The 27,786-nt window shown below is 43.1% G+C and overlaps 1 protein-coding gene across 2 annotated transcripts; it reads right to left on the bottom strand.

Annotated features, from left to right (window-relative positions):
• On the bottom strand, positions 1-27,614 carry LOC110486223 (zinc finger protein 652). Of its 2 annotated transcripts, none has more exons than XM_021557665.2 (6): positions 27,283-27,614; positions 16,645-18,160; positions 15,959-16,106; positions 14,061-14,176; positions 5,061-5,205; positions 1-3,813 (listed from the first exon to the last, which is right to left on the bottom strand). In XM_021557665.2, the coding sequence occupies exons 2-6, from the start codon at positions 17,851-17,853 to the stop codon at positions 3,212-3,214; spliced, it is 2,220 nt and encodes a 739-aa protein (XP_021413340.2). In that variant the 5' UTR covers positions 17,854-18,160; positions 27,283-27,614; the 3' UTR covers positions 1-3,211. The 2 variants fall into 2 exon arrangements, with proteins under 2 accessions (XP_021413340.2, XP_021413339.2); XM_021557664.2 differs by having other exon boundaries at positions 27,288-27,613.
• Between the last annotated feature and the right edge of the window lie 172 nt (positions 27,615-27,786).

Here is a 27,786-nt window from a genome sequence, read left to right on the forward strand (position 1 = left end):
TGTATTGGACTTGTTTAATGTGTGAAAGTTACATATTTCAAAAAAATATTTTTGAATTTTGCATGCTGCCTTCAGCAAAATGTTGACGAGGGGTTCCGCTAGCAGAACGCCTGCGCTAGAAAGGTTAATGCAAAGATTAGTTTTCAAATGCACACGAAGCTACCAATACCACATAGGATCTGACAAAGAAGAACACACGACAGCACACACGTGTGATAATTATGGCTACTCGTTTTTTACTTCTGAAAGTTAGCAGAGTCTGTTAAATGTACATTATTAAAAAAAGGCCCAACATTACAACTTCTCCTCAATCTCCAAAAACAAACATACAAAACAACCCCCCACCCCCACCAAAAAAACAACCCAGGACAGTATAAAGCTGCACAATTTTGTACCAGATACTCACAATAATAAAATATGCAATGCTACATTAAGTGGTTAAAAATACTTGAGGGGAAAAAGTATATTGATTTTTTTTTTCTTTTTACATCTTTAAAGAATATACATTGTTATTTTTCTTAACTAGCCAGGATTTTAGTCAAAAGTGCATTCTATATAACAAATATGAAAGGAGGAGAATCATACAGTAAATCGGAAGAGAAAATGTTACACAACAAAGAGGAACCTCTGGATGAGGCAGACAAACACCTCAATGTATTTCAGATCAGATGAAGCAGGGAGGGGCTAGTGTAAAAATCGCCAAAGCAGGAGGAACAACACTACTCGATCACTCTTTGGGAGTCCATATTAGAGCCAGTCTATTGACTTACAGGAATAAAAAATAAAAAAATATATGAACTAAACAAAACATTTCCTTATGCCATGGTCCCTTCCACGCTATCCACCTCCAGATTGATTCTCCTCCTTTTCCTTACTCAAACAGCCCCTCACCAAACCAACCGCCTCCCTCCTCCATGAACCAACACATCACTTCACTCACACAATGCATTGTCAGTCCCTCCCTTCACTGCGACTCGCTCACGCAGCAGTAAAGTGCAGAGGATACACACAAATAGAAAAGCTTTTTAAAACGAACGTTAAAAAAAAAGAAAGAAAAAAAGCCTCATACTGAAACGCCATGAAAAACAGTAAGTAACTCATGGTTAAGCTGATTCTGAGGCCCAACTAACAGACCCACAGTAATGGCAGAATGGTTGTAGCTCTCTAGAGGGTGGGCATCTGTTAAACCAAATCCAATGGGCCAAATACCCGCAACTCAAGATGGTACAGGGACTTGCTAATGGATGCTACTGTTCCTCTTCAGTTTCTCCCAATATACAAACAGTAACCTGATCCAGTACTCAGCCTGAACCACCACTATGCTATACCCATTATGTGTTAATCCACAGAAACATGTCAGACATATTCTTGTGTGTGTACAAAATCAACCTCCTACAACCCACTACCAACAATCTGACAAGACAGAATCTCTCTCGGTCATTCATCAATACGAACAACAACCGGACTGTCAGAATATCATACAATGGGACAGCGGGAACATTCACACAATAAAAAGGTTACATATGCAAACGTGATTTCTTTGAGTAAATGTACAACTTGAGTAAATGTATCTAACACCAGAAATTGAAACGCATGTTAGACATAATCCCCCAACCGATCACTCAACAGGATGTTCCGAGCGAGATGAGAACAATTCTTCAGTCTGAAACTGAATGTAGCATATTTCCAGAAAATATTACTAGAAAATAACACATTTGATTGCTAAACCGTTAGCCCGTATCACTACATCTAGGCAACATTCAACATGTTTTGATTCATCATTATTTGCCAACGTGTGAGATAGGGCCTCAATGTTTGCGTAACCTTATGTAATATGTAACACTAAGGAGAACAAACCGTTACATTACAACAACAAAACGTGTCCTGCTCCACACCAAGCTGTGGAAGATAGGCTGGTTGGAAAAAAATACAGATTTTTCAGTTAAGAGTTGTGCTGAAAAGGTCAGAACCTTGTGTTTTAATGACCTTTTACAGGGTGACCCGTATTATCTCAGCAGCAGCAGCGGGGGAAGAGACAGAGGAGCGAGAGACGGAGAAAGAGAGACAGAAGAGACATGCGAGGTCCAGGTTGGGTCGTATGTGATAACCCGTCACAGTGGCGGTATTTGAACTGTTTTGATTACAGAAGACAAAAAAATACAATAATCTCTTGACAAGCATTTTGTGTGAAGTGAGACCAGTGATGACGTACTGCATTTTGAAGTGTGTGTGTGTGTGTGTGTGTGTGTATACATGACAGCACGTTCAGGTTCATCACGTTTGTTCTGTTGGGAACGTCTGACCTTGTCAGCTCTAAGACTGTATATGTCAGTCAAGAAGACAAATCCCAGAACTGCATCACAACAACACAACCAATCCCACACACTGTTACATTACACTCCAGATGTTACGAGATCTAGCCTGCGTATAAGAAATATGTCTAGTACTGCAATGAAAGCACCAATTAACCAGAATCTCTGTTGCAACAGACTAGTAGTAGCACTAACAGGCGTTTTCTAACCTCCCCACTGTAACCTGTGGCAGTGATTCCTGGCCTACTGCTGGTAGAGCCAGTGTGGAATTCCTTAGGGAGAGACAGTGGGAGACCCAGTCGGCACCAGGATGGTAAACATTCAACAAGACCTTGGTGACCCCATGATCCTACGGGTCAGCCTTAGGACCAGGACTTACAACTCCCCCGAATTGTGCAACCGTTGTTAAAGTCAGTCGACGCGAAGGACTAAGTTGATGAAATGGATCTGTTCTGACCCGCTACCTGGATAAGGAACCACTAGTAGAATAATGACATTAGCAGCTGTCAGTGGAGAGGATAAAATGGACACAAACAAGGGATAACTCACATACCGGTACACACACACAGCCTTCTACCATGGGAGGCAGGTTGTCTAAGAACACAGGATTTTCGAAGAATATTTTCACAAGAAAAGATATGAGCAGAGGTTGTAAAAATCTGTGTCAGTTGACTTGGGTCTCTAGCTAAGTGGGTCACTCACTTATCTAAAGTGTAGACTGAAAGTGTACCTGTCTGTTTCCCTCACGCTCTCCCACACACACTGGTGTGTACTGAGCTGTGAGTGTCATGTTCATATCAGTATTCGAGCGGCCGTTCTACACCAGGGGCCAGGGAGAGTTGGAGTGGGGGTAATTGAGGTGTGGCAGGCAGGCCTGGAGCCCAGGGCCCACATAGGGTTCAGTGATGCTGGGGGGCCCCAGGCCCTTTGTCTTGCGGTGCCATGTAACGCAGGTAGCTGCTGTCCTCCTGCCCACAGTGGGTGAGGGGCTCGCTCTTGAAGAGGGCGGGGGGAGGAGAGACAGGGGGCACAGGCAGGTGGTGGTGGGGGAGAGGGGGTGCTTGCAGAGGCGTGCCAGGGTGGTGCTGCTGCTGTTGCGACGTGTGGTGGTGAGGGAGATGGTGAGAGGGGGTCATGTGCAGGTGGGAGAAGGTGGCGTGTCCCACGGGGGCGCGTGGGGGAAGAGCCCCTCCTGCCGGGCTGAGGCCCAGAGGGGCGGAGGTGGTGGCAGCTGAGGGAGCGAGGCCCGGGCCGGGGCCAGAGGAGGAGGGGGCAGAGAGGTGGAGAGGCAGGGGGAGGCTGCTGGCCTGCAGAGTCACAGGGCTGGTGACCCGGAAGCACTTCTCCTTGTGGGCCTTGAGCATGTTGGAGAAGCGGAAGCGCTGGCTGCACAACTCGCAGGGGTAGGGCTTCTCTCCTGTGTGGGTGCGGCGGTGGCGCTTCATGTTGGGCCGACTGGTGAAGCTCTTCCCACAGATCTCACAGATGAACGGCTTCTCTCCTGCAGGGGACAGGGATGGCGAGAAAGGAGAGAGCGAGAGAGAGGCAAAAGGAGAGTCAGGGACTAAATCACCCCAATTAGTTGAACCTTCACACATCACAGAACCTCATGCATGAGAAGAATAATACACAACCTGGCAACACTTAAGTCCTGTGCTGATTAAAGCGCTCTGAACTTCATGAAGAAGTTGTCTGATTGCAAAGTTAAGGTCCCTGTAGGAGAGTATTTGGGGTCAATGCTGTCTAACCACCCACTCAGCGATGCCAGTTCACACTTTGGGATGAGATGTGAAAATGAACAACGGCTGTCCATTCGAGAGCTGCTCTCATTACCCTTTCATTCACTGTGCCCGTTACCACCCCCGTACACTCATTCACAGCACACTCAAAGCAACTCTCGGCTTTAATCTGAGCTGCATGTTTTCTGAGAGGCATTTACAGTATGACAGTGGATAATTTAATCGTGACAAATTATACTGGAGCCATTTTGTTAATGTTCTGCAACTTCTGTGAAGTAGGTAAGTTCCAGAGGAAAGGATAAACCTTGGGGGAAGAAGAAAGAAAGAAGGACGAAGAAGAAGAGTGTGTATTACAAGGCATCACTGGGTGTGTCTCCGACCACAGGAGGCCAAATTGGTCAGCGGCGGCCGGGAGAGAGGGTCAAATAATTACACCATACAAAAATAACCACCAGGGCAGAGTGCAGGGAATCCACCCACACTAGGGAGGGAGAAATGACATTAAAAAAAAGACTGAAAAAGAACAGGCCTGCGGCAGAGGAGAAAATGTAAGATGTAATATAGAATGCGTCAGGGTAGTCATTAGAAGTAGACATGGAGGAGAGGCACCACTGATGCTTTGCCACCCTCTCATTATGTAGACTGGGCGAGGTCTCGGTACCGCTCGTCCTGGGACGCCCCGTTCATTTCCTTTTATAGAGCATCTACGGTTGACTCACTGGCTGACTAGGGGATCAAGACTGAAGGCCATGCAGACTCTCCAGTAAATGGGATGGCTTTGGTCAGGGAGCATTTCCAAATGTTGAAGACTGAAGAGGTCTGGCTTCTAACATTATTGGAAGACTAGTGTCAATGTTTGGCATCAAAACATTTTGATGACAGGAAAAAGTTCAAAAGGCTTTTATAGGAATAGGTCCTTGAGGGTGTGCTTTGTAATTGCACGTTTGTGTCAAACAAATTCCTCAGTGAGTGTGTGAGTGTAAACAGCTGTGTGTGTTCTCTGTCTCACCGGTGTGTGTTTTCATGTGCTCGTCAAAGTACTGCTTCATGTTGAAGTCCTTGCCACACCACTGACACATGAACTGCTTGTGTCCGATGTGGATGCTCATGTGGGAGCGTAGCTGGTACTTATACTGGAACCTCTCGGCACAGTTCTATAGGGAGGAGAGAGAGAGAGAGAGAGAGAGAGAGAGAGAGAGAGAGAGAGAGACATTTAGGGTGTCCCAAACAGCACCCTATTCCCTTGTAAGTGCACTGCTTTTTGACCAGGACCCATAGGGGATAGTAGTGCACTATATATGGAAATAGGGTGCCGTTTGAGACGTAGCCATTTAGACTACATAGCACATACACAATCATGCCTGGAATGGAAATTCATAAGGGCTACTATATAATAATATACACATAAACAAACATAATATATACCTAACACAGATGCAGTGGAAGAAGGAGCCCACTACGCAGTACTGGGTCTGCAGTGCTCTTTAATAACAATGTAATGACACGTTAGTGGAGTTGCTTTATTTAACCACATGGAGCCCCCACAGCCCCACCAAGCCAACCAACCACACGTTCCCAGACAACCCTCCTCCCTTTGTGGTTGGCCACACAGAGGCCCACCCAGGTTGAGGTGGTACCTGCTTCCTACAGAATGTCCTATAAACCAGAATGCTGGGTTTGCAGACGAACACCTGAGGTGAGTTCAACAAGGGTTTTGTTTCCCCCGAACATGTTATTTAGTAACAATTTCGGTTGAACAATTTGAATGAACATTCCAAAACGTTACAACGAAGCCGCAAAAGGCTCCTTTTTGTAAGCAATACCGTGGCTTTTTAAGGCGCAATATTCAACCTGAAAATGACTTTGCTCTTAATACACGTAAGTGATTATTTGTAGTGGCAGTTTAGACCCGACACAGGCGTACACTTCCGGTCAAAAGTTTTAGAACACCTACTAAATTCAAGGGGTTTCATTTATTTACTTTGACTAATTTCTACATTGTAGAATAATAGTGAAGACATCAAAACTATGAAATATAACACATATGGAATCATGTAGTAACCAAAAGTGTCAAACATATTTTATATTCTTCAAAGTAGCCACCCTTTGCCTTGATGACAGCTTTGCACACTCTTGGCATTCTCTCAACCAGCTTCATGAAGTAGTCACCTGGAATGCATTTCAATTAACAGGTGTGCCTTGTTAAAAGTGAATTTGTGTCAGGAGTCGGGACAAGACAGGCAAACAGCGTTTCTCAGCCAGTCGAAATCATGAATCGGTTGGTATCATTTTAAGGATATATATACAAAGAAATTTAAATTGAGAAAAGGTAAAAAGATCAAGTGCAGAAAGTTTGCAGTCTTTCCAGCTTCAGTTTGAAGTGATTGTGTTAGCGGTGTTGTTGACTAGATTCTCTGAACAATAGTTTCCTGACGAGAGAGCAAATGTTCCAGGTGAAATTGCGCCTCATTGGCTCATTGTTATAGATGTGTCCAAATAATTGTCACTAGAAAACAGCTTAAAACAAATGCAGCTACTGTTGTTATTCTGGCTGCACTGTTTGACGTGACTGTAAGTTAGCCATAGTTTGCTAGCTAGTAAGCAAGGGATAAGAAGGTTGCCTGCCAGTATGGCAATGTAACATTTAGAATGAACGACTGGGTAGCGTCCATAGACACAAAACAAAAAGACTGAACGATTGGGCCGAGTCTCTGGCAACCCAACTGATAGAACGAACGACCAGCCGGCTTGGGTAGCAAGCAAATCATAATTTGAATATGTTGGTAACCCGTTGTATAAAAGTGATGCCTTCGAAGCCGGTGTTTGGAGGATATATTGGAACTAGAGTTCGACCGATTATGATTTTTCAACGCCGATACAGATTATTGGAGGACCAAAAAAGCCGATACCGATTAAATTGGCCGATTCAGAAATTATACATACATACCACACAGTTGAAGTCAGAAGTTTACATACACCTTAGCCAAATATATTTAAACTCAGGTTTCACAATTCCTGACATTCAATCCTAGTAAAATTCCATGTGAAATGTCAGAATAATAGTAGAGTATTATTTATTTCAGCCACATTCCCAGTGGGTCAGAAGTTTACATACACTCAATTAGTATTTGGTAGCATTGCCTTTAAATGGTTTAACTTGGGTCAAACGTTTCGAGTAGCCTTCCCACAATAAGTTGGGTGAATTTTGGCTCCATTCCTCCTGACAGAGCTGGTGTAACTGAGTCCGGTTTGTAGGCCTCCTTGCTCACACATGCTTTTTCAGTCCTGCCACAAATTTTCTATAGGATTGAGGTCAGGGCTTTGTGATGGCCACTCCAATACATTGACTTTGTTGTCCTTAAGCCATTTTGCCACAACTTTGGAAGTATGCTTGGGGTCATTGTCCATTTGGAAAACCATTTGTGACCAAGCTTTAACTTCCTGACTGATGTCTTGAGATGTTGCTTCAATATATCCACATCATTTTCCATCCTCATCCGCACCCCCACAACATGATGCTGCCGCCCCCGTGCTTCACGGTTGGGATGGTGTTCTTCAGCTTGCAAGCCTCCCCTTTTCCCTCCAAACATAACGATGGTCATTATGGCCAAACAGTTCTATTTCTGTTTCATCAGACCAGAGGAAATTTCCCCAAAAAGTACGATCTTTGCCCCCGCGTGCGTGCGTAGATAGATATTTGTAATAATGACAATTACAACAATACTGAATTAACAATGAACACTTATTTTAACTTAATATAATACATAAATAATATCTATTTAGTCTCAAATAATGAAACATGCTCAATTTGGTTTAAATAATGCAAAAACAGTGTTGGAGAAGAAAGTAAAAGTGCAATATGTGCCATGTAAAAAAAGCTAACATTTAAGTTCCTTGCTCAGAACATATGATGGTGGTTCAATATTCCCAGTTAAAAAGTTTTAGGTTGTAGTTATTATGACATGTCATCTGTATTTCATATACCTTTGACTATTGATATTCTAATAGGCACTTTAGTATTGCCAACCTAATCTCAGGAGATGATATGCTTGAAGTCATAAACAGTGCTGTGATTCAAGCATTGCTAAGAGCCACTGGCTAACGTAGTAGAGTTTGAATGAATGCTTACGAGCCTGCTGCTGCCTACCACCGCTCAGTCAGACTGCTCTATCAAATCATAGACTTAATTATAATATATTAAACACAGAAATACGAGTCGTTGGTCATTAATATGGTCAAATCCGGGGACTATCATTTCGAAACAAAACGTTTATTCTTTCAGTGAAATATGGAACCGTTCTGTATTTTATTAGACGGGAGGAAACCCTAAGACTAAATATTGCTGTTACATTGCATAACCTTCAATGTTATGTCATAATTATGTAAAATTCTGGCAAATTAGTTCGCAACGAGCCAGGAGGCCCAAACTGTTGCATATACTGCTTGCAATGAATGCAAGTGGCAATTTCTCTAGTTAATATTGCCTGCTAACATGAATTTCTTTTAACTAAATATGCAGGTTAAAAAAAATATATACTTCTGTGTATTGATTTTAAGAAATGACGAATGTGCTTTTGTTAAATCATCCCCCATTTGGCGAAGTAGGCGAAGTAGAAGTAGATTCAATGATAAAGTAACAGGCACCGCATTGATTATATGCAACACAGGACAAGCTAGTTAACCTAGTAATATCATCAACCATGTGTAGTTAGTCACTAGGTTATGTGAAGATTGATTGCTTTTTTATAAGATAAGTTTAATGCTAGCTAGCAACATACCTTTGCTCCTTGCTGCACGCACGTAACGTGGTCAGCCTGCCACGCAGTTTCCTCGTGGAATGCAATGTAATCGGCCATAATCGATGTCCAAAAATGCTGATTACCGATTGTCATGAAAATGTTAAATCGGCCAAGCCGATTAATCGGTCGACCTCTAATTGGAACTGTTTTGCCAGCCCTCGACGAACAACACCCGTGCCAATATATCCTCCAAACACAGGCTTCTCGGGCATTATCACTTAATCAAATCAAACTTTATTTGTCACATGCGCCAAATACAACAAGTGTAGACTTTAAGGTAAAATGCTTACTTACAAGCCCTTAACCAAAAGTGCAGTTCAAGAAGAGTTAAGAAAATATTTACCAAGTAGACTAAAATAAGAATGTAATAATAAAAAGTAACACAATACGATTTATTAAATTGTTCAGCAGTCTTATGGCTTGGGGGTAAAAGCTGTTGAGGAGCCTTTTGGTCCTAGACTTAGAAAAGAGTCTATAACTTCGGTGACTGGAGTCTCTGACAATTTTATGGGTTTTCCTGACACCGCCCATTGTATAGGTCCTGAGTGGCAGAAAGCTTGACCCCAGTGATGTACTGGGCTGTACCCTCTGTAGCGCCTTATGGTCAGATGCCGAGCAGTTGCCATACCAGGCAACCATGTACCATGTAACTGGTCAGGATGCTCTCGATGGTGCAGCTGCAGAACTTTTTGAGGATCTGGGGACCCATGCAAAATATTTAGTCTCCAAAAGGGGAAAAGGTTTTGTCATGCCCTCTTCACGACTGTCTTGGTGTGCTTGGACCATGATAGATCGTTGGTGACGTGGACACCAAGGAACTTGAAACTCTCGACCCGCTCCACTACAGCCCCATCAATGTTAATGGGGGCCTGTTCGGCCCGCCTTTTCCTGTAGTCCACGATCAGCTCCTTTGTCTTGCTCACATTGAGGAAGAGATTGTTATCATGAAACCACACTGCCAGTTCTCCTCCCTATAGGCCGTCTAATCATCGCCGGTGGTTATCAGGCCCACCACAGTTGTGTCGTCAGCAAACTTAATGATGGTGTTGGAGTCGTATTTGGCCAAGCAGTCGTGGGTGAACAGGGAATACAGGAGGGGACTAAGTACACACCCCTGAGGGGCCACAGTGTTGAGGATCAGAGTGGCAGACTTGCCTACTTTTGCCAATTGGGGGTGGCCCATAAGGAAATCTAGCATCCAGTTGCAGAGAGAGTTGTTCAGTCCCAGAGTCCTTAGCTTAGTGATGAGCTTCGTGGGCACCCAGGTGCTGAACGTTGAGCTGCAGTCAACGAACAGCATTCTCACATAGGTGTTCATTTTGTCTAGGTGAGAAAGGGCAGTATGGAGTGCGATTGAGACATCTGTGGATCTGTTGGGGCGGTATGCGAATTGGAGTCAGGGAGGATGCTGTTGATGTGAGCCATGACCAGCCTTTCAAAGCACTTCATGACTACTGACTTGCCACGGGGCGGTAATTATTTAGGCAGGTCACCTTCGCCTCCTTGGGTACAGGGACTATGGTGGTCTGCTTGAAACATGTAGGTATTACAGACACAGTCAGGGAGAGGTTGAAAATGTCAGTGACACTTGGTCCGCGCATGCTTTGAATACACATCCTGGTAATCTGTTTGGCCCAGCAACTTCGTGAATGCTGTCCTGCACAAAGGTTTTGATCACATCGGCTACCGAGAGCGTTATCACACAGTCATTCAGAACAGCTGATGCTCTTGTGCATGCTTCTGGGTTAATTGCCTCAAAGTGAGCATAAAAGGCATTAGGCTCATCTGGCAGGCTCACGCCACTGAGCAGCTCGCGCCTGCGTTTCCCTTTGTAGTCCGTAATAGTTGTCAAGCCCTGCCACATCTGACGAGCATCAGAGCTGGTGTAGTAGGATTCAAAGTTAATCCTGTATTGACGCTTTGCTTGCCGAATTGCTCGTCCGAGGGCACAGCGGGACCTGTAAGCATCCAGATCCAGATTGCCTGCAATCCATGGCTTCTGGTTGGGACATGTACGTAGTCACTGTGGGGATTACGTCATCGATGCACTTATTGATGAAGCCGATGACTGAAGTGGTGTACTCCTCAATGCCATTGGATGAATCTCGGAACACACCCCAGTCTGCGCCAGAAAAACAGTCCTGTAGTGTAGCATCCGCGTCATCTGACCACTTCCGTATTGAGCGAGTCACTGGAACTTCCTGCTCTAGTTTCTGCTTGTAAGCAGGAATCAGGAGGATAGAATTATTGTCAGATTTGACAAATGGAGGGTAGGGGAGAGCTTTGTATGCATCTCTGTGTGTGGAGTAAAGGCGGTCTAGGATGTAAGTTCCCGTATCAAAGTCCCCGGCCACCAGGAGTGCCGCTTCTGGGTGAGCACCCTCTCCCTTGCCCATGGCGTTATAGAGTTGGTTGAGAGCGGTCTTAATGCCAGCCTCGTTCTGTGGTGGTAAATAAACGGCTACGAATAATATAGATGAGAACTCTCTTGGTAGATAGTGTGGTCTACAGCTTATCATAAGGTACTCTACCTCCGGCGAGCAATACCTTGAGACTTCTTTAATATTAGACATCGCGCACCAGCTGTTATTGACAAATAGACACACACCCCCACCCCTCGTCTTACCAGAGGTAGCCTCTGTTCTGCAGGTGCATGGAAAATCCCACTAGCTCTATATTGTCCGTATCATCGTTCAGCCACGTCTCGGCGAAACACAAGATGCCACAGTCCCTAACGTCCTGTTGGTAGGACAATCCCAATCAGAGATCATCAATTCCACCCTCCAATGATTGCACGCTAGCAAGAAGAATGGATGGCAGTGGGAGCCCACTCGCTTGCCTACGGATTCTCAGAAGGCTGACCGATCTGCTGCATCCTTTCTTCACGCAAAAGGCCTGTTCCAGTGAAAGCAGGACATCCACCTCGAAGGACCCGCCAAAGGAAAATGTTTCTTCCGCGTTGAGTAATCGCTGTTCTGATGTCCAGAAGTTATTTTCAGTCATAAGAAACGGTAGCAGCGACATTAAAAAAGAAGTTACACAAAACACAAATCAAAGAACAAAATAACACAATTGGTTGGGAGAATGTAAAACGTCAGACATGTTCCTCGGCGCCATCTTGTATATTAGCGAACGTTGGAACTCTTATTGGTCTATCACCAGGAAAACCAAAACTCCATCCATGCAAAACTTGAGGGGTATACTACGAAGGAAGCTAGATCTACTCAGGGTTTTCTAAGGCTAGCCAGCTTCAGTTAGCTTCACATTCAAGCTCAGGCTTAATCCATACTACGATGGTGGATATTGCTCGTCCACCTGCCACTAACTCTGGCAGGCTTATAACTGCGTGTAAATGTCACACATGGCTAGTAAATGCCGAACTCTTCATTGAGACCATGCTGAAACATCAATCCATGGGCAAGTCGGTACCACATTTTAATTTGTGCCAAAATCAAATTGAAAGAAATGTTGTACTGCAAATTTAGCAGGCTATGGTCCGAAACAGACTTTTAAAAGTGCTGTTTTTATTTGATTACTTATCGTTAATGCCGGCTTTGCTGTGCTTTTCAAAGCATAAGCACCTCCCACTCCTAGCAATAAAATAATTGTATTAAAGTCATACAAAAAGTGCATTCCGTCATTACTAAAATGTGGAACGTGATAGGAATTTTAACATTACAATTGAATATTCAGTCGTCTTCCTCACATGAAGGGGATGATGCGAGAGGGAAGGAATCTGAATTTATTGGTCCTCAACTCGCAGCTCAGACATTCAGTATAAATGGAGTTACTTGACCCGGGGCAGGTAGTTATGAAGGATTCCTTGCCATAGAAATGTACCTTGGTGAGCCTCGTTGTACTGGTTAGCCCGAGTTGAACTCAGAGTTAGAGAGCTAACTGCTCAAACCTGATTCGTAGTATAGGGCTCCACTGATTGGAAGGTCCTATGTAGATAGTTTTATTTTTTTCAACCAGCAACTATTAGGAATTAACACCTAACAAATGTTTTCACTTTTACAGTGTTAGTTTCATCAGCTGTCGTACAACAATATTACACAAAACCCAGAAAAAACAGAGTTGACTGCACTGGGTCTTTAAAAAAAACGTAAACGGTCCAAAATAATCCAACTTCACCCGTCTGTATTTTTATTCCAGTTATTCTGTACACCATGTGTATTCATGGTCTGCTAATGTTTGACCTGGACATGTTGCATCTAGACCTGGTTGCTTACACCAGCTAGCCGTTGCTACAACTGTGTGACCGTAAACATTTAGGGATAGTTTATATGTAGTCAAGTGTGCCTTGGTTCAATAGTAATCACTATTTTGGAGCAGTCACAGTACAAGAGGCCATATTCTTCTGTTCAAACAACCCCATAGTTGTCTAAATCCTGCCCAGTCTGTCTGAGTTAGCAAGTCAAACCTCACCAGCTAGAAGTCAATATTTAAGCATTCTAAAACAAATATGAATACATTGACATGAATTCTATTCATTCTCTGTTAAACACTGTCCTTATAACGCAAATATTCATGAGAAAAAAAAAGTGTATACACTCTATAAAGTAATCTTGGAACTTAATCTTCTCCAGACCGAATGCAGGTGGATGTTCTATTTAAAAGATCTCCATCCATCATGCATGAATGAAGATTTGTTATTGAAGGGTTTCTGTAACTGGTATATTGCCACTTATCGGTGTTTCCTACCCCCATCTAGTGGTCTCTCTAGCACCCTACTCTATTACAATCCTGTGTTATACAGTATATTCTGAGCAAATTATCACATGGTATATGTAAAAGCAATATTTGATGACATTTCTCTGTTCGCTTTTGTATATAATCTAGATCATGCATTCTATTGTACTAGGTACTGATACATAGACGTTCTGATGTGTTTTCTTGCTTGATCATGTGACATACAACTATTCTTGAAACAGAAGCCAGACGTGCGTGCCGACCATTTCGACTGATGGCCCGAGGCCGAAACATTTGTGTTGTTGTCACCTTTCATTTATGATATTGAAGGGAACCATGATGATTTTAATAAACATCTTTATTATGCTTTCAAGCCTCAGTTTTGGATTTATTTTATTTTTGTTTTTGACAGTGTGTCTCCGTCTCTTCCAATACTCTATAAAGTGAAATAAATCTTCTGTTTCAGTCTGTGTTTGAGTGTGGGAAGGACAGTGCGACTGCAAGTCTAAACAGCTCACCTCACAGCGGAAGGGCTTCTCCCCAGAGTGCTGCAGCGAGTGAACCTTCAGGGACATGCTGCGCTTGAACGACTTGCCACAGGTCTCACAGGTGAACGGCATGTCCTTAGTGTGAGCTGCAGAGAGAAATGAACAGGTTAAAGGAGGACAACTACCAGAGGGACAGGGGACATATATTGGGGCGTTAAGTTTCATGATGCTCAAAAGTGAAGAGTATTCATTCTCTCTCAATAAAAGAGAGCGTTCTGAATGTAGCTCCACGAAAGAGCAAGACAGGCAAGCGAGTGAATTCCTTCCAATTGAGATGGATGTACAGAGCCCTGCAAAAGTATGCCAACCCCTTGCATTTCCTCACATTTGAATGTTACAAAGTGGGAGTAAAATGGATTTCAATTGTCAAAAATCTACTCAACATACTCTTATGTCAAAGTGGAAGAATAATTCCATGTAGATAACTGAAATATAGTTATTGCCTAAGTATTCAGCCCCTTTGTTTAGACAAGCCTAAATGAGTTCAGGGGTAAACTGTGGCTTAACAAATCACATAAGTTACATGGACTCACTCTGTGTAAAATAATAGGGGTTGATATGATTTTTAAATGACTAACCCTTCCTCTGTCCCCCATACATACCACATATGTAAGGTCCCTCAGTCAAGTACTGAATTTCAAGCACAGATTCAACTACAAAGACCAGGGAGCTTTTCAAACGCCTCATAAAGAAGGGCAGTGATTGGTAGATGGGTAACAATAACAAATCAGACATTGAATATCTCTTCAAGCATGGTCAAGTTAATAATTATGCTGTGGGGGATGTATTTACACCACCCAAACACATCAAAGATACAGTCATCCATTCTGAACTGAGCAGCAGGACAGGAATGAAACTCAGGGATGTTACCCTGCTGATATTGAAACCATTACAGAGTTCAATGGCAATGATGGGAGAAAACTGAAGATGGCTCAACAACATTGTAGTGGCGCCACAACAATGACTCAAATGACAGAATGAAGAGAAGAACACAAATATTCCAAAACATGCATCTCGTATGCTACAGGACAGTAAAGAAATCCTGCAAATCAATACACTTTATGGCCTAAATGCAAAGCTTTATGTTTGGGAGAAAATTCAACACATCACTGAGTAACTGCCTCTTTATTTACAAGCATGGTGGTGGCTGCATCATGGTATGGGTATGCTTGCCATCGGCAAATACTGGGGAGGTTTTCGAGATAAAAAGAAACGGGATGGAGTTAAGCACAAACTCTTAGAGGAAAACTTTATTCAGTCCGCTTTACACCAGACACTGGGAGAGGAATTCAAATTTCAGCAGGACAATAACCTACAACACAAGGCCAAATATACACTGGAGTTGATTACGAAGAAGACAGTGAATTTTCCTGAGTGGCCATGGGACAGTTGACTTAAATCTACTTGGAAAATCTACGGCAAGACTTTAGAAATGGCTGTCTGGCCATGATCTGCAACATCTTGACAGAGCTTGAAGAATTATGAGAAGAATAATGGGCTAATATTGCACAATAAAAGGTGTGTAAAGCTCTTAGAGACTTAGCCAAAAAGACTCACAGCTGTAATCGCTGCCAAAGGTGTTTCTAACATGTATCGACTCAGGGAGCTGAATACTTAGGCAACAACAATATTTTTTAACTTATACATTAAAAAAAATAAAAATGTACACATTTTATTCAACTTTGACAGAGTATTTTGAGCAAGTTGTTGACAAATTTAAATTAAATCCATTTTAATCCCACTTTGTAACAACAAAATGTGAAGAAATCCAAGGGGTATGAATACTTTTGCAAGGCACTGCATATCCTATTAGGGACATTTGGGAGTTACCAGGAAGAGCAGGAATAGACAAACTGGAGTCCACCTACCAACCATGTGCTTGCGGACATGAGCCATCGTGTAGAACTTCTTGTCACAGATCTCACAGGCAAACTTCTTCTCTGCGTAGCCGTGCACGATCTTGATGTGCTCGTGCAGCGACCACAGCTTCTTGAAAGACTTGTTGCAGGAGACGCACTGAGCAGCAGAACACCACACACAGATAATGCATTAAGAAACGGGTGATGACTGTTGTTGTTTTGTGACATTGATTACCCCGATACACCCTGACAGAATCCAAGAACAGGAGGAAGCAGCTGAGACAATCCCCGTGTCTGGAGGCTGCAGATGGTATTTCCCACACTGCTGTAACAGTATCTGTCTAGGCTGGTTCCTATCGCTCCGATTCCCTCTGCTGGACAAATCGTTTCTTACATCCTTCAAATCCCAGAAATCTGGCCTTGATGACAAACTGAGATTTTAATTTCACTGTACCTGGTACGTAACTGTACCCAACCAAAGTACCTAATCAATGGACTCATTTTGATTGCTCAGGTCAAAAACACATTGTACATCTAATTAAAAAGCAGAGGCCAGGGCAGCGTCCCAAATGGCCCCCTTTTCCCTACATAGTGCACTACTTTTGACCAGGGCCCCCACATGGCTCTGGTCAAAAGTAGTACACTGTATAGGGAATAGGGGGTCATTTGAGACATGCACCAGCTCTCCTCCTTACCTGGATGTTCTTTTCACAGTCAGTCTGCTGGTGTAAGGCCAGCTCACTCTCCAGGACAAACTTCTTGCCACACTTGTCACAGATTTGCATACGTCTGTGTGTGACGTTCATGTGCTTCTCCAGGTACCAGCGGGTGTTGAAGACACGGGGGCACTTTTCACACGCCAGCGTCTCCCGCTCCTCCCCATCCTCTTTATCCCCCGTGGCAGAGCCAGCTGAGGAGGGGGTCCCCTTGCCCTCCCTGGCAGTCCGGCGCGTCCTCTTGGGCGGCTGGGTGGTCTTCTTCCGTCGGCCCCTGGTGGTCATGCCGGTGGCGCCTAGAGCAGTGCACTGGGTCTTCTTCCGGGGCTGACTGGTAGAGGGGGCCACCCCACGCCGGACCCGCTTGGCTCTCGTTCTGCGGCTCTCTATTTCTTCCTCCTCTTCTTCCTCCTCCTCCTCTTCTTCCTCCTCCAGATCTTCCTCCTCTTCTTCTTCTTCTTCCTCCTCCTCCTCCTCCTCCTCTTCTTCGCTGCAGTGTCTCTCTGAGGCATCAGTTTGGGGGGCGGACTTGTCCCCCTTTGATACGTTAAGTGTCTGATTGTTCAAGTTGACCTCCACGATGATCTGCTCCCGCTTGAAGGACTCCTCCTCCTCCTCTTCTTCCTCAGAGTCCTCGGAGGTGCCCCCATTGCCTGCCTGGGATCCCTGCGCACCCCCCTCCTGCCCTACTGTCCCCTCTCTGTAGTACTGCTGCTGGGAGGACAGCAGACCCCCAGTCAGCTGTGGGGACAACTGACTGGGGGTCTGGTCACCAATGGGGGTCTTGGCTGCCATCTTGTTGTCCACTAGCACAGAGTAAGGCTTGCCCCCGCCTTCCCGCTTGTACAGCTTGCCCGCTAGGTCCAGGTCTGGGGCGGAGGAGTGGTAGTAGGACTGGGCCACCTGCTGCGTTCTGCGCCCCTCCTGTGACATCCCACCTGGGCTGGACACCTCTCCCTTCAGGCTCTGGCAGGATTTCATGTGTGAGGGAGGGGGAGACTGTAGTAGTGCTAGTTGAAGCACAGCCAGAGGTTTGTTACCAGTGTTGGTATTCTTAAACTGTGAGAGTACCCTCGCTATGTTGTAAGGAGGGGCAGGGGGAACGAAAGCAATCCCCCACCCCTCCCGCCACTGAGGAGACAGGAAGGAGGAAGGGAAGAAAGCGTCACCCAGATTCAAACAGGGCATCCATGCTTAAGACTGAGGACAGACCGCGACTGACATTCTGCTACAGCTTTGTTCCATAGGCTTCTGTTGAGCTCGACTCTCAAAGCTTCTCTGGAAGCTGGGGTGTCTGCTCTTCAACCTCTGAGGTTTTGGTCTCTCCGCTGATGAAGCCTCTCAGGTTAGTCTCTCGCTCGAGGCTGTCAATGTTATATTGTCCGTCGGGGCTTCAGCCTTTAAGCTTCCGTCTTGAGGGGGAGCTTCACGCCGGACTTTGAGCCGCAGTCGGAACTTCTGTGCCTCGTTTCGGGAGCCATCTGCAATCTGCCGCCTGTGAGAGCAAGAGAAACAGAGAACGAGAGATTAGGCTGAATTGTGTGACAAGCGTGTGGTGCTGCCTCAGAGTGAGTGTGTCTGATGTGAAACTACAACCTGGGGTAGGCGTTGTGAACCGAGACTGAGCCATGCTTCACCGCAACCGTTTCACTGGCATGTGTGAACATCCAAACCACACGCATCAGAGCTTCGTGAGAGAGGACTTAACCCCAAACACACTCCTCCTGCTCATCACAATCTATTTATGCTTTCAGGTTAAATCATCTTTCATAAATCTCACCATCTTGTTAACCAGACTTGATTGATATATGCCATTATAATCATTAATCAAAAAAAAAACGATATGGTCACATTTAATCAGAAAACCCCATCTTCCATCTCGGCTTTCAAATCACCAGTTCCGCAATACTTAAATCTCAGCTTTCACATTTCAATAGCAGTTAATACCCTGCCATGTATAACAATATTCCTACACTGGTATGAAATACACAATTTTGCTTTATTTACTTTGCCTGGTAAGTCATTGAGAGCACAGTCTCTTTTACAATAACGATTAATGACGGAGCAATGATAATTGGAAATTATGTAGGACAGTCTCTCTCAAACTTATTGAAAAAGTAAGCAATTTGCTCATTTCAATTGGCTCCTTAAACTCTGATTAAAGGTGTGTGCTACTTCAATGCATGTTTGATTTGCACTCGTACCTTAACGCCTATAAATGTCACTCACCCCCACACACACCCACCTATTGTGGCAGTTACAGAGCACAAAATAACCACAGTATGGGAGCTGTAAACGAGCTCAACCACAGGAAACTGTACATCAGCTTCTCTGTGTGAGTGAGTGATTGAGCGAGCCTGCACAGCGCATGTGATCAAAGAACAAATATATTTTGCGTATAGGAGAGTGTTTGGAAATGTAAACGAAGCGCTTGCATTATTCTTGTTACTTGGCGTTTGAGGGGTCATTTACTGCCTGCGCCTATAACACCGTCATGGCAGTGACCCTCGAGGCACAGTGCTCGAGGAGATGACACTAGGAAGTCGGACATGGCTACAAATTTAAGCTTTTTGTTATTTCCACATGTACGTTTGACCCCAAATGACCTTGGGCATGGTCGCTGACTCAGCACTGGAGTTGGTTTCTTGACTTGCAACGACTTCGAGGGCCACTAGAAAAAAACATTTCCTCTCTCATAAACAACAAACATCCTCTGCTCAACGGACCAATATAGGCTAACCGTCACAACCCACCTCAAGTCTTATCACCCCCCCCCCCCCCCCCAACTCAAAACTAAATACAGGGAGATTCCACAGCTGCTTTCAAATCAATGCAATAATCAAGACAGATAGTGATATTAGAGAAGACGCCTTTTATACCTTTCAAGCAATGACTTCATAACTATTCTGCTACAGACAGTCTACAATAGTGATGGGGGAAAATGTACAGTTACATATCACTATATTACTGATACTTTGACTCCAAGTAATGATTTGAAAGATGTGTGTGTGTGTACACACACACACACACACACACACACTCTAGAGGTCGACCGATTAATTAGGGCCGATTTCAAGTTTTCATAACAATCGGAAATCGGTATTTTTGGACACCGATTTAATTTTTTTTTTTTTTTTATAACTTTATTTAACTAGGCAAGTCAGTTAAGAACACATTCTTATTTTCAATGACGGCCCAGGAACAGTGGGTTAACTGCCTTGTTCAGGGGCAGAACAACAGATTTTCACCTTGTCAGCTCGGGGGATCCAATCTTGCAACCGTACAGTTAACTAGACCAACGCAATAACGACCTGCCTCTCTCTCGTTGCACTCCACAAGGAGTCTGTCTGCCTGTTACGCGAATGCAGTAAGACAAGGTAAGTTGCTAGCTAGCATTAAACTTATCTTATAAAAAACAATCAATCAGAATCACTAGTTAACTACACATGGTTACTTGATATTATACTATTACTAGATATTATCTAGTGTGTCCTGCGTTGCATATAATCTGAGCATACAAGTACCAAAGTATCGGACTGAGCGGTGGTAGGTAGAAGTAAACATTCATTCAAACAGCACTTTCGTGCATTTTCACAGCAGCTCTTCGTTGTGCTTCAAGCATTGCGTTGTTTATGACTTCAAGCTTATCAACTCCCGAGATGAGGCTGGTGTAACCGAAGTGAAATGGCTAGCTAGTTAGCGCGCGCTAATTGTCGTTGTGTTGCTGGTTCGAGCCCAGGGAGGAGCGAGGAGAGGGGCGAAAGCTATACTGTTACACTGGCAATACTAAAGTGCCTATAAGAACATCCAATAGTCAAAGGTTAATGAAATACAAATGGTATAGAGGGAAATAGTCCTATAATTCCTAAAATAACTACAACCTAAAACTTCTTACCTGGGAATATTGAAGACTCATGTTAAAAGGAACCACCAGCTTTCATATGTTCTCATGTTCTGAGCAAGGAACTGAAACGTTAGCTTTCTTACATATTTTACCTTTATTAAGAACAAATTCTTATTTTTAATGACGGCCTAGGGTTAACTGCCTGTCCAGGGGCAGAACACCTTGTCAGCTCGGGGGTTTGAACTTGCAACCTTCTGGTTACTAGTCCAACACTCTAACCACTAGGCTACCCTGCTACATAGCACATATTGCACTTTTACTTTCTTCTCCAACACTTTGTTTTGGCATTATTTAAACCAAATTGAACATGTTTCATTATTTACTTGAGGCTAAATTGATTTTATTCATGTATTATATTAAGTTAAAATAAGTGTTCATTCAGTATTGTTGTAATTGTCATTAATACAAATAAAAAAACTAATTTAAAAATCGGCCGATAATAATACAGTGCCTTGCGAAAGTATTCAGCCCCCTTGAACTTTGCGACCTTTTGCCACATTTCAGGCTTCAAACATAAAGATATAAAACTGTATTTTTTTGTGAAGAATCAACAACAAGTGGGACACAATCATGAAGTGGAACGACATTTATTGGATATTTCAAACTTTTTTAACAAATCAAAAACTGAAAAATTGGGCGTGCAAAATTATTCAGCCCCCTTAAGTTAATTAATACTTTGTAGCGCCACCTTTTGCTGCGATTACAGCTGTAAGTCGCTTGGGGTATGTCTCTATCAGTTTTGCACATCGAGAGACTGAAATGTTTTCCCATTCCTCCTTGCAAAACAGCTCAAGCTCAGTGAGGTTGGATGGAGAGCATTTGTGAACAGCAGTTTTCAGTTCTTTCCACAGATTCTCGATTGGATTCAGGTCTGGACTTTGACTTGGCCATTCTAACACCTGGATATGTTTATTATTGAACCATTCCATTGTAGATTTTGCTTTATGTTTTGGATCATTGTCTTGTTGGAAGACAAATCTCCGTCCCAGTCTCAGGTCTTTTGCAGACTCCATCAGGTTTTCTTCCAGAATGGTCCTGTATTTGGCTCCATCCATCTTCCCATCAATTTTAACCATCTTCCCTGTCCCTGCTGAAGAAAAGCAGGCCCAAACCATGATGCTGCCACCACCATGTTTGACAGTGTTCAGGGTGATGAGCTGTGTTGCTTTTACGCCAAACATAACGTTTTGCATTGTTGCCAAAAAGTTCAATTTTGGTTTCATCTGACCAGAGCACCTTCTTCCACATGTTTGGTGTGTCTCCCAGGTGGCTTGTGGCAAACTTTAAACAACACTTTTTATGGATATCTTTAAGAAATGGCTTTCTTCTTGCCACTCTTCCATAAAGGCCAGATTTGTGCAATATATGACTGATTGTTGTCCTATGGACGGAGTCTCCCACCTCAGCTGTAGATCTCTGCAGTTCATCCAGAGTGATCATGGGCCTCTTGGCTGCATCTCTGATCAGTCTTCTCCTTGTATGAGCTGAAAGTTTAGAGGGACGGCCAGGTCTTGGTAGATTTGCAGTGGTCTGATACTCCTTCCATTTCAATATTATCACTTGCAAAGTGCTCCTTGGGATGTTTAAAGCTTGGGAAATCTTTTTGTATCCAAATCCAGCTTTAAACTTCTTCACAACAGTATCTCGGACCTGCCTGGTGTGTTCCTTGTTCTTCATGATGCTCTCTGCGCTTTTAACGGACCTCTGAGACTATCACAGTGCAGGTGCATTTATACGGAGACTTGATTACACACAGGTGGATTGTATTTATCATCATTAGTCATTTAGGTCAACATTGGATCATTCAGAGATCCTCACTGAACTTCTGGAGAGAGTTTGCTGCACTGAAAGTAAAGGGGCTGAATAATTTTGCACGCCCAATTTTTCAGTTTTTGATTTGTTAAAAAAGTTTGAAATATCCAATAAATGTCGTTCCACTTCATGGTTGTGTCCCACTTGTTGTTGATTCTTCACAAAAAAATACAGTTTTATATCTTTATGTTTGAAGCCTGAAATATGGCAAAAGGTCGCAAAGTTCAAGGGGGCCGAATACTTTCGCAAGGCACTGTATATAATCGGGATCAGTATCGGCTTTAAAATCATAATTGGTCGTCCTCTAATACACACTCCTAGAAACCTGTGTCAAAAAACTGGCATTTTTCATCCTATAGTTTGTTCCCCCATCTTTTTAAACAGTGAGCGAACATGTTTTCAGTTCTTTTATTTCCATGACTGATCAAAACTAATTTTCTCTTGCTCTCTCGTCTCTTTGCAGAAGACATAGTGAGCAACATGTTTGGAATATCAAATTGGGAAAAAAAAAGAAAAAAAATTGCAGTACCGAATCGGAATGCATATTTAATCGTGAGAATCCCAATACATATCAGTACCTAAGTATTGTGACAATATCGTATCTTGAGATCCCTGGCAATTCCCAGCCCTAGTCTAAAAGCAGTCTGTTCCGATGATGTGGAGAGTGATTGTGATCAAGCCAAAGAGGACCTCTAATAACAAATTGTAGGCCGCTGGAGTGTCTGAGGCCGAGCTCCACACACAGCCCCAAATTTTCTGGGTCCACCTCCGCCTCTATCCACTACACTAACGTTGCGAGAAGTACAATTCTGGAACAGACCGACTCAAATACACACATGCCTACACATGCATGCACTCAAACAGAATGCCTACTGCTGTGTGTGGACAATTTTTTATTTTATGTAAAATAAATAGAATCAGAGGACAGACATGCATAGGCATTTAGACAAAAGCAAAACAATACACCCCCACCCACCACCTTTCTTCCGGTGCATGTTTACTTTCTGAGAATTGGACCGCTCTAGGTGCATTACAACCACAAGAGGAGGGAGTGGAGAGCACTGCGCGGCATAGAGCACCTCGTCTCACCTACTGGAGCATTAAAAACTCCCTCAGATACTCTCCTGCCCCGTATGCAGGTATGATGTTAGATCTGCCAGAACCAATGCAATAGGCCCTGTACTCTCTTAACAGCTGCGTATGCACAGGAATGTAGCAGGGTCAAGAAGACAGAGGCCTGTGCATTGATGATCCCTCTGAGTGGAGTGAGTGTCAAATGAGTCACAGCTTTTCCTGATGCGTAGCACAGGCAGATGTAGGCCTACCTTTACACCAAGGGTTTCAAACTCATTCGGAGGGCCGAGCATCTGCAGGTTTTTGGTTTTCCCCTTTCAATTAAGACCTGCATAACCAGGTGTGGGGAGTTCCTTACTAATCAGTGACCTTAATTCAATCAAGTACAAGGGTGGAGTTTAAAACCCGCAGACACTCGGCCCTCCTTGGAATGAGTTTAACATGTGCCTTACACCGAAGACTGAGGGTTCGTTCTGCTCAGTGAAGATTTGCAAAGAAATTACTGGACCAGAACTTATGACAACTTTGCACAAACTTAGTGCTGTTCCGGTCATTAACATGATCAAACAGAGAGCGTGTGCAAACGTTCCACAACCACACACAGGACAGCTGAGGTTACGCAACTCGTATTTAGTAAAATCCTTACTTAGATGAGTCACAGAGTTTCACTCACAATGAGAGAGCACGGCCCTTTGATGTGGTGAACAGGAAGAGAGCAGACTTCACAATATCAGTGGTAATTGTACGATTACCTTGTCAGATGTCGAGGTTAAATTCAGTGTAAATTCGGTCGTTTATGACTCCGCTTTTTCCAGTTTGGTAGTGCTGAGCGATTCATGCTTTTTGAGGTTGGTCCTGTTTCAGCTTGCTTATTAAAAATAAACAGTTTTCGATTTAAATTATTTCTTTATACATTAAATGCACTGTGTATTATGTGAGTTGAATGCTGTAACACAGAATAAAACAATTAATACAAGTTGCAGTGAGGTAGTGACTACCCATTACTGCTTATCACTTATTAACCATCATTTATTCACAGTACTTTAATCAAATATTTATGTTGTGTATATTACATTTGTTTTAATTGATGACTATTATTTCATCCTAAATCATCTCATCTCTATAGAGCTGCTGCCTACGCAGTTTTACAAAAATCACTATTTCAGTAGTTCTTCAAAGTAAATACGGCATACTGTTATGACTGCTGCATACCAACTGTCAATCACTTAGATCATGTATTTTCAGTTAAAGATACCTTGCAAAGCAACTGCTCTCTATCCCTCACTTTGTAGAATATTGGCCCGTTGGAAACTACAACTCCATACTACATCGCACAGTTCGGGCTTGATCTGATTTGTCTCTAGAGAAACTGTGCAATGTCTGCAATGAGCTCACAGGAAAAAAAACAGAACAAAATGGAATTCAAATATTTGAACTGACATTGGTCAATTAGTTGTTTTTAAAAAAAATGATCTAAAGTATCTGCAAGATGGGCTCAAATCCTGTGCAGATGGTAATCGCAACTTTATGTTGGTAAATTGCATGTAGATAGTGCTATGTCGAGGGTATGCATCAAAGTGTGTCAGGTGAATCCTTCCCAGAGGTTTTGTTTCAATGCATTATTCTGCATCATTGAATTCCACCCTCCCTCTGCCTGTAGACTTTAATGAGCTTTCCCTTTGAGGCAAATGTGTGAGGGTTCACATTCCTGACTCCAAACTCATAAGACCTTAACCAGCTCACTGTGTTGCGCACAGGAGGGGAGCCCCATGCCCCTGTAAGTATTTGTGCCTAAGCTTTCTACATGTATAGATAGAAGGGCAGCAGTGGTAGGCGATCATGCTTTGAACCTCCACTCTTTCCTAAACTCTAACCAAATGCATGGCCTACATTTATTTGTTGCTCTTTCCCTCTCTCAGTGGTGTAAAGTACTTAAGTAGTTATTTCAAGTATTTTTACTTAAGTCGTTTTTTGTGGTTTCTGTAATTCACTACATCCCCGAAGAAAACTATATACTGTTTACCCCATACATTTACCCCGATACCCAAAAGTACTTTTGAATGCTTAGCAGGGCAGGAAAATTATCAAAATTCACACACTTATCATACGTACTGCCTCTGATCTGGCGGACTCACTAAACACATGCTTCGTTTGTAAATGATGTCTGAATGTTGGAGTGTGCCCCTGGCTATCAGTAAATTAAAATAAACAAGAAAATGATGCCACCTGGTTCGCTTAATATAAGGAATTTGAAATGATTTACACTTTTACATAAAAGTACATTTTAGCAATTACATTTACTTTGATAGTTAAGTATATTTCAAAGCAAATACTTTTACTCAAGTAGTATTTCACTGGTTGACTTCCACATTTACTTGAGTCATTTTCTATTAAGGAATTTTACTTTTACTCAAGTATGAGATTGTTGTACTTTTTCCACCACTACCCTCTCTGTGACAACACAGGAAAGAAAGAGGGGGAAGGATCGGACGATGAAACGCAACAACGTAGGCTAATGAGATGGTCCATTGTGAGTCTCAGTTTTGACAGGTGAGAAGTCTGTCAACCTTAAAGTAAAAACACTAACAAACACATACTGAAAGCCCTTAAAATACATGTCACAGTCATTCGTGAGAGCTTGCCATTTAGCTACTATTGACAAACACATTTATCTATGAAGTTGGGTCTGACAATGTGTTATGAAGGAACTGGAAGCTAAATGTTGTTTTAGAAATGAGGCTATATTCAACACAGCGAACGTGTGCATGGCAAATGACACCTCATAAAAGCGTCTGCACAACCGACATATTGTGCTCAATAAAAGTTGACATTTTGTTTCGGAAGAATTGGCAAGGCTGCAGCTGGGCCTAAATCACGGCGGACACACTGCAAAGCAATCCTTTGCCCCCTTTCTCAAACATAACAGACGATCTAGCACGAACGCTAACTCTGCTTCGTTTGTAATCAATCTGGCCTAGCTAGCTATTTCGCCAGCTGGCTAGCTAGGTTAACTTGCTAGCCACGTCAATTTGGCGCTAACTTTACCAACCCGCGATTTATTTTCAAAATACTAACAATTGATAAAATACGCATGGCTATATTAGTTGAATCCTACAAACTCCAAAACAACGCATATTAACAACTGTTACACGATTGAATGCCGTTTTTGTCGGTAACAACCAACTTTAAAAAACGAGTGCAAAGAAAGGGTTAAACAAAAAGGAAACGTTGGTTGGTCAAGACCGTCGGACGGAAGGCCGTTCGGCTAGCTATCTAAATAGATGCTTTTATTTTACATTGGTTGGAAAAATACATACTAACAAAGACAGAAACAATTTGAATGTATCTACCTAGCTAAACAAGCTCACCACGCACTGTCCGTTTCACCAGAAATAATACTAGCTAAAGCAAATGTGAATTACCATGGCACACGGCTAACGTTAGCTAGCAAATTCTAGCTAATCACAGACGACTTTCACTTTTTTTAACCCAAAACCTCCCAGATATAAATCGGCTAAACCGATATTTTACACCAGTATACAATCTTGCAGTATCAAATATTATACAAGGTTAAACATGTCATTATTTGTTAATACAATTGTTTAACAATCATAGCTACAAGAATCTTTAAAAGAAAATCCTATTCCCGATGAAAACCCTAGCATGATAGCGCACAGCTCGTTACATACTCCATGACGGTTTATTGTCAGCAGTCTAGCTTGATAATAACCAAGACAAGAAAATCCTTCATTCGTTTTGCATTGTAGACAAATGTCATGTTTGTAAATACATGAAAAAATATACAATAACTTGTAGAGAAATGTTACCTTACCTTCGGTGAGAGCGCCCTCTTTCTCATTTCGTGCAATCAGTTGCAAGGGATTCTGGAGTGCTGCAGACGCACAAAAAGAGCCAGCTACTGTTGCAGTTCACCACTGTTTGATAATCCTATTGCATGCTCAATTGCAAATGTGTTTGTACTAATGCATTTTTAGAATGTATGACACTGATATGTTAGCAGTGCTACTGTAGATCCATCGCTACGTGGCCCAGACAAGGTCTCGCGCGCACTTACGTTACCGACCTCACTCATCCCCAGGCACTGACAGGCAGGCCGCTGTCTGGGTTGGGTAGGCGCGCCACAATTTGTTCGTCTCCCCTCCAAACCAGACAGGGCACAATGCGCGCACTCGTGTCTGTCCCCATCTTTAGCCGGGAATTTATAAGAAAACCAGAGCTGGATTAGACACGGAATCAGTTACTGGAAAAGGCGTACTGCATGAAATGTACATCTAAATGGCAATGCCCAGATGTCGGAGATTTCTGTTGGA

Source organism: Oncorhynchus mykiss, chromosome 13 (assembly GCF_013265735.2).
Source record: "Oncorhynchus mykiss isolate Arlee chromosome 13, USDA_OmykA_1.1, whole genome shotgun sequence".
Classification (NCBI taxonomy): Eukaryota; Metazoa; Chordata; class Actinopteri; order Salmoniformes; family Salmonidae; genus Oncorhynchus; species Oncorhynchus mykiss.

Bases quoted from the DNA above. Each gene is read 5' to 3' on its own strand.
- LOC110486223 (XM_021557665.2), bottom strand. From the start codon at position 17,853: ATGCCCTGTTTGAATCTGGGTGACGCTTTCTTCCCTTCCTCCTTCCTG. The intron at 14,177-15,958 runs GTAGGTGGACTC...TTCTCTCTGCAG, and splicing joins TGTCCGCAAGCACATGGTTG to CTCACACTAAGGACATGCCG. The intron at 5,206-14,060 runs GTGAGCTGTTTA...TCCTCCCTATAG, and splicing joins AGAAGCCCTTCCGCTGTGAG to AACTGTGCCGAGAGGTTCCA.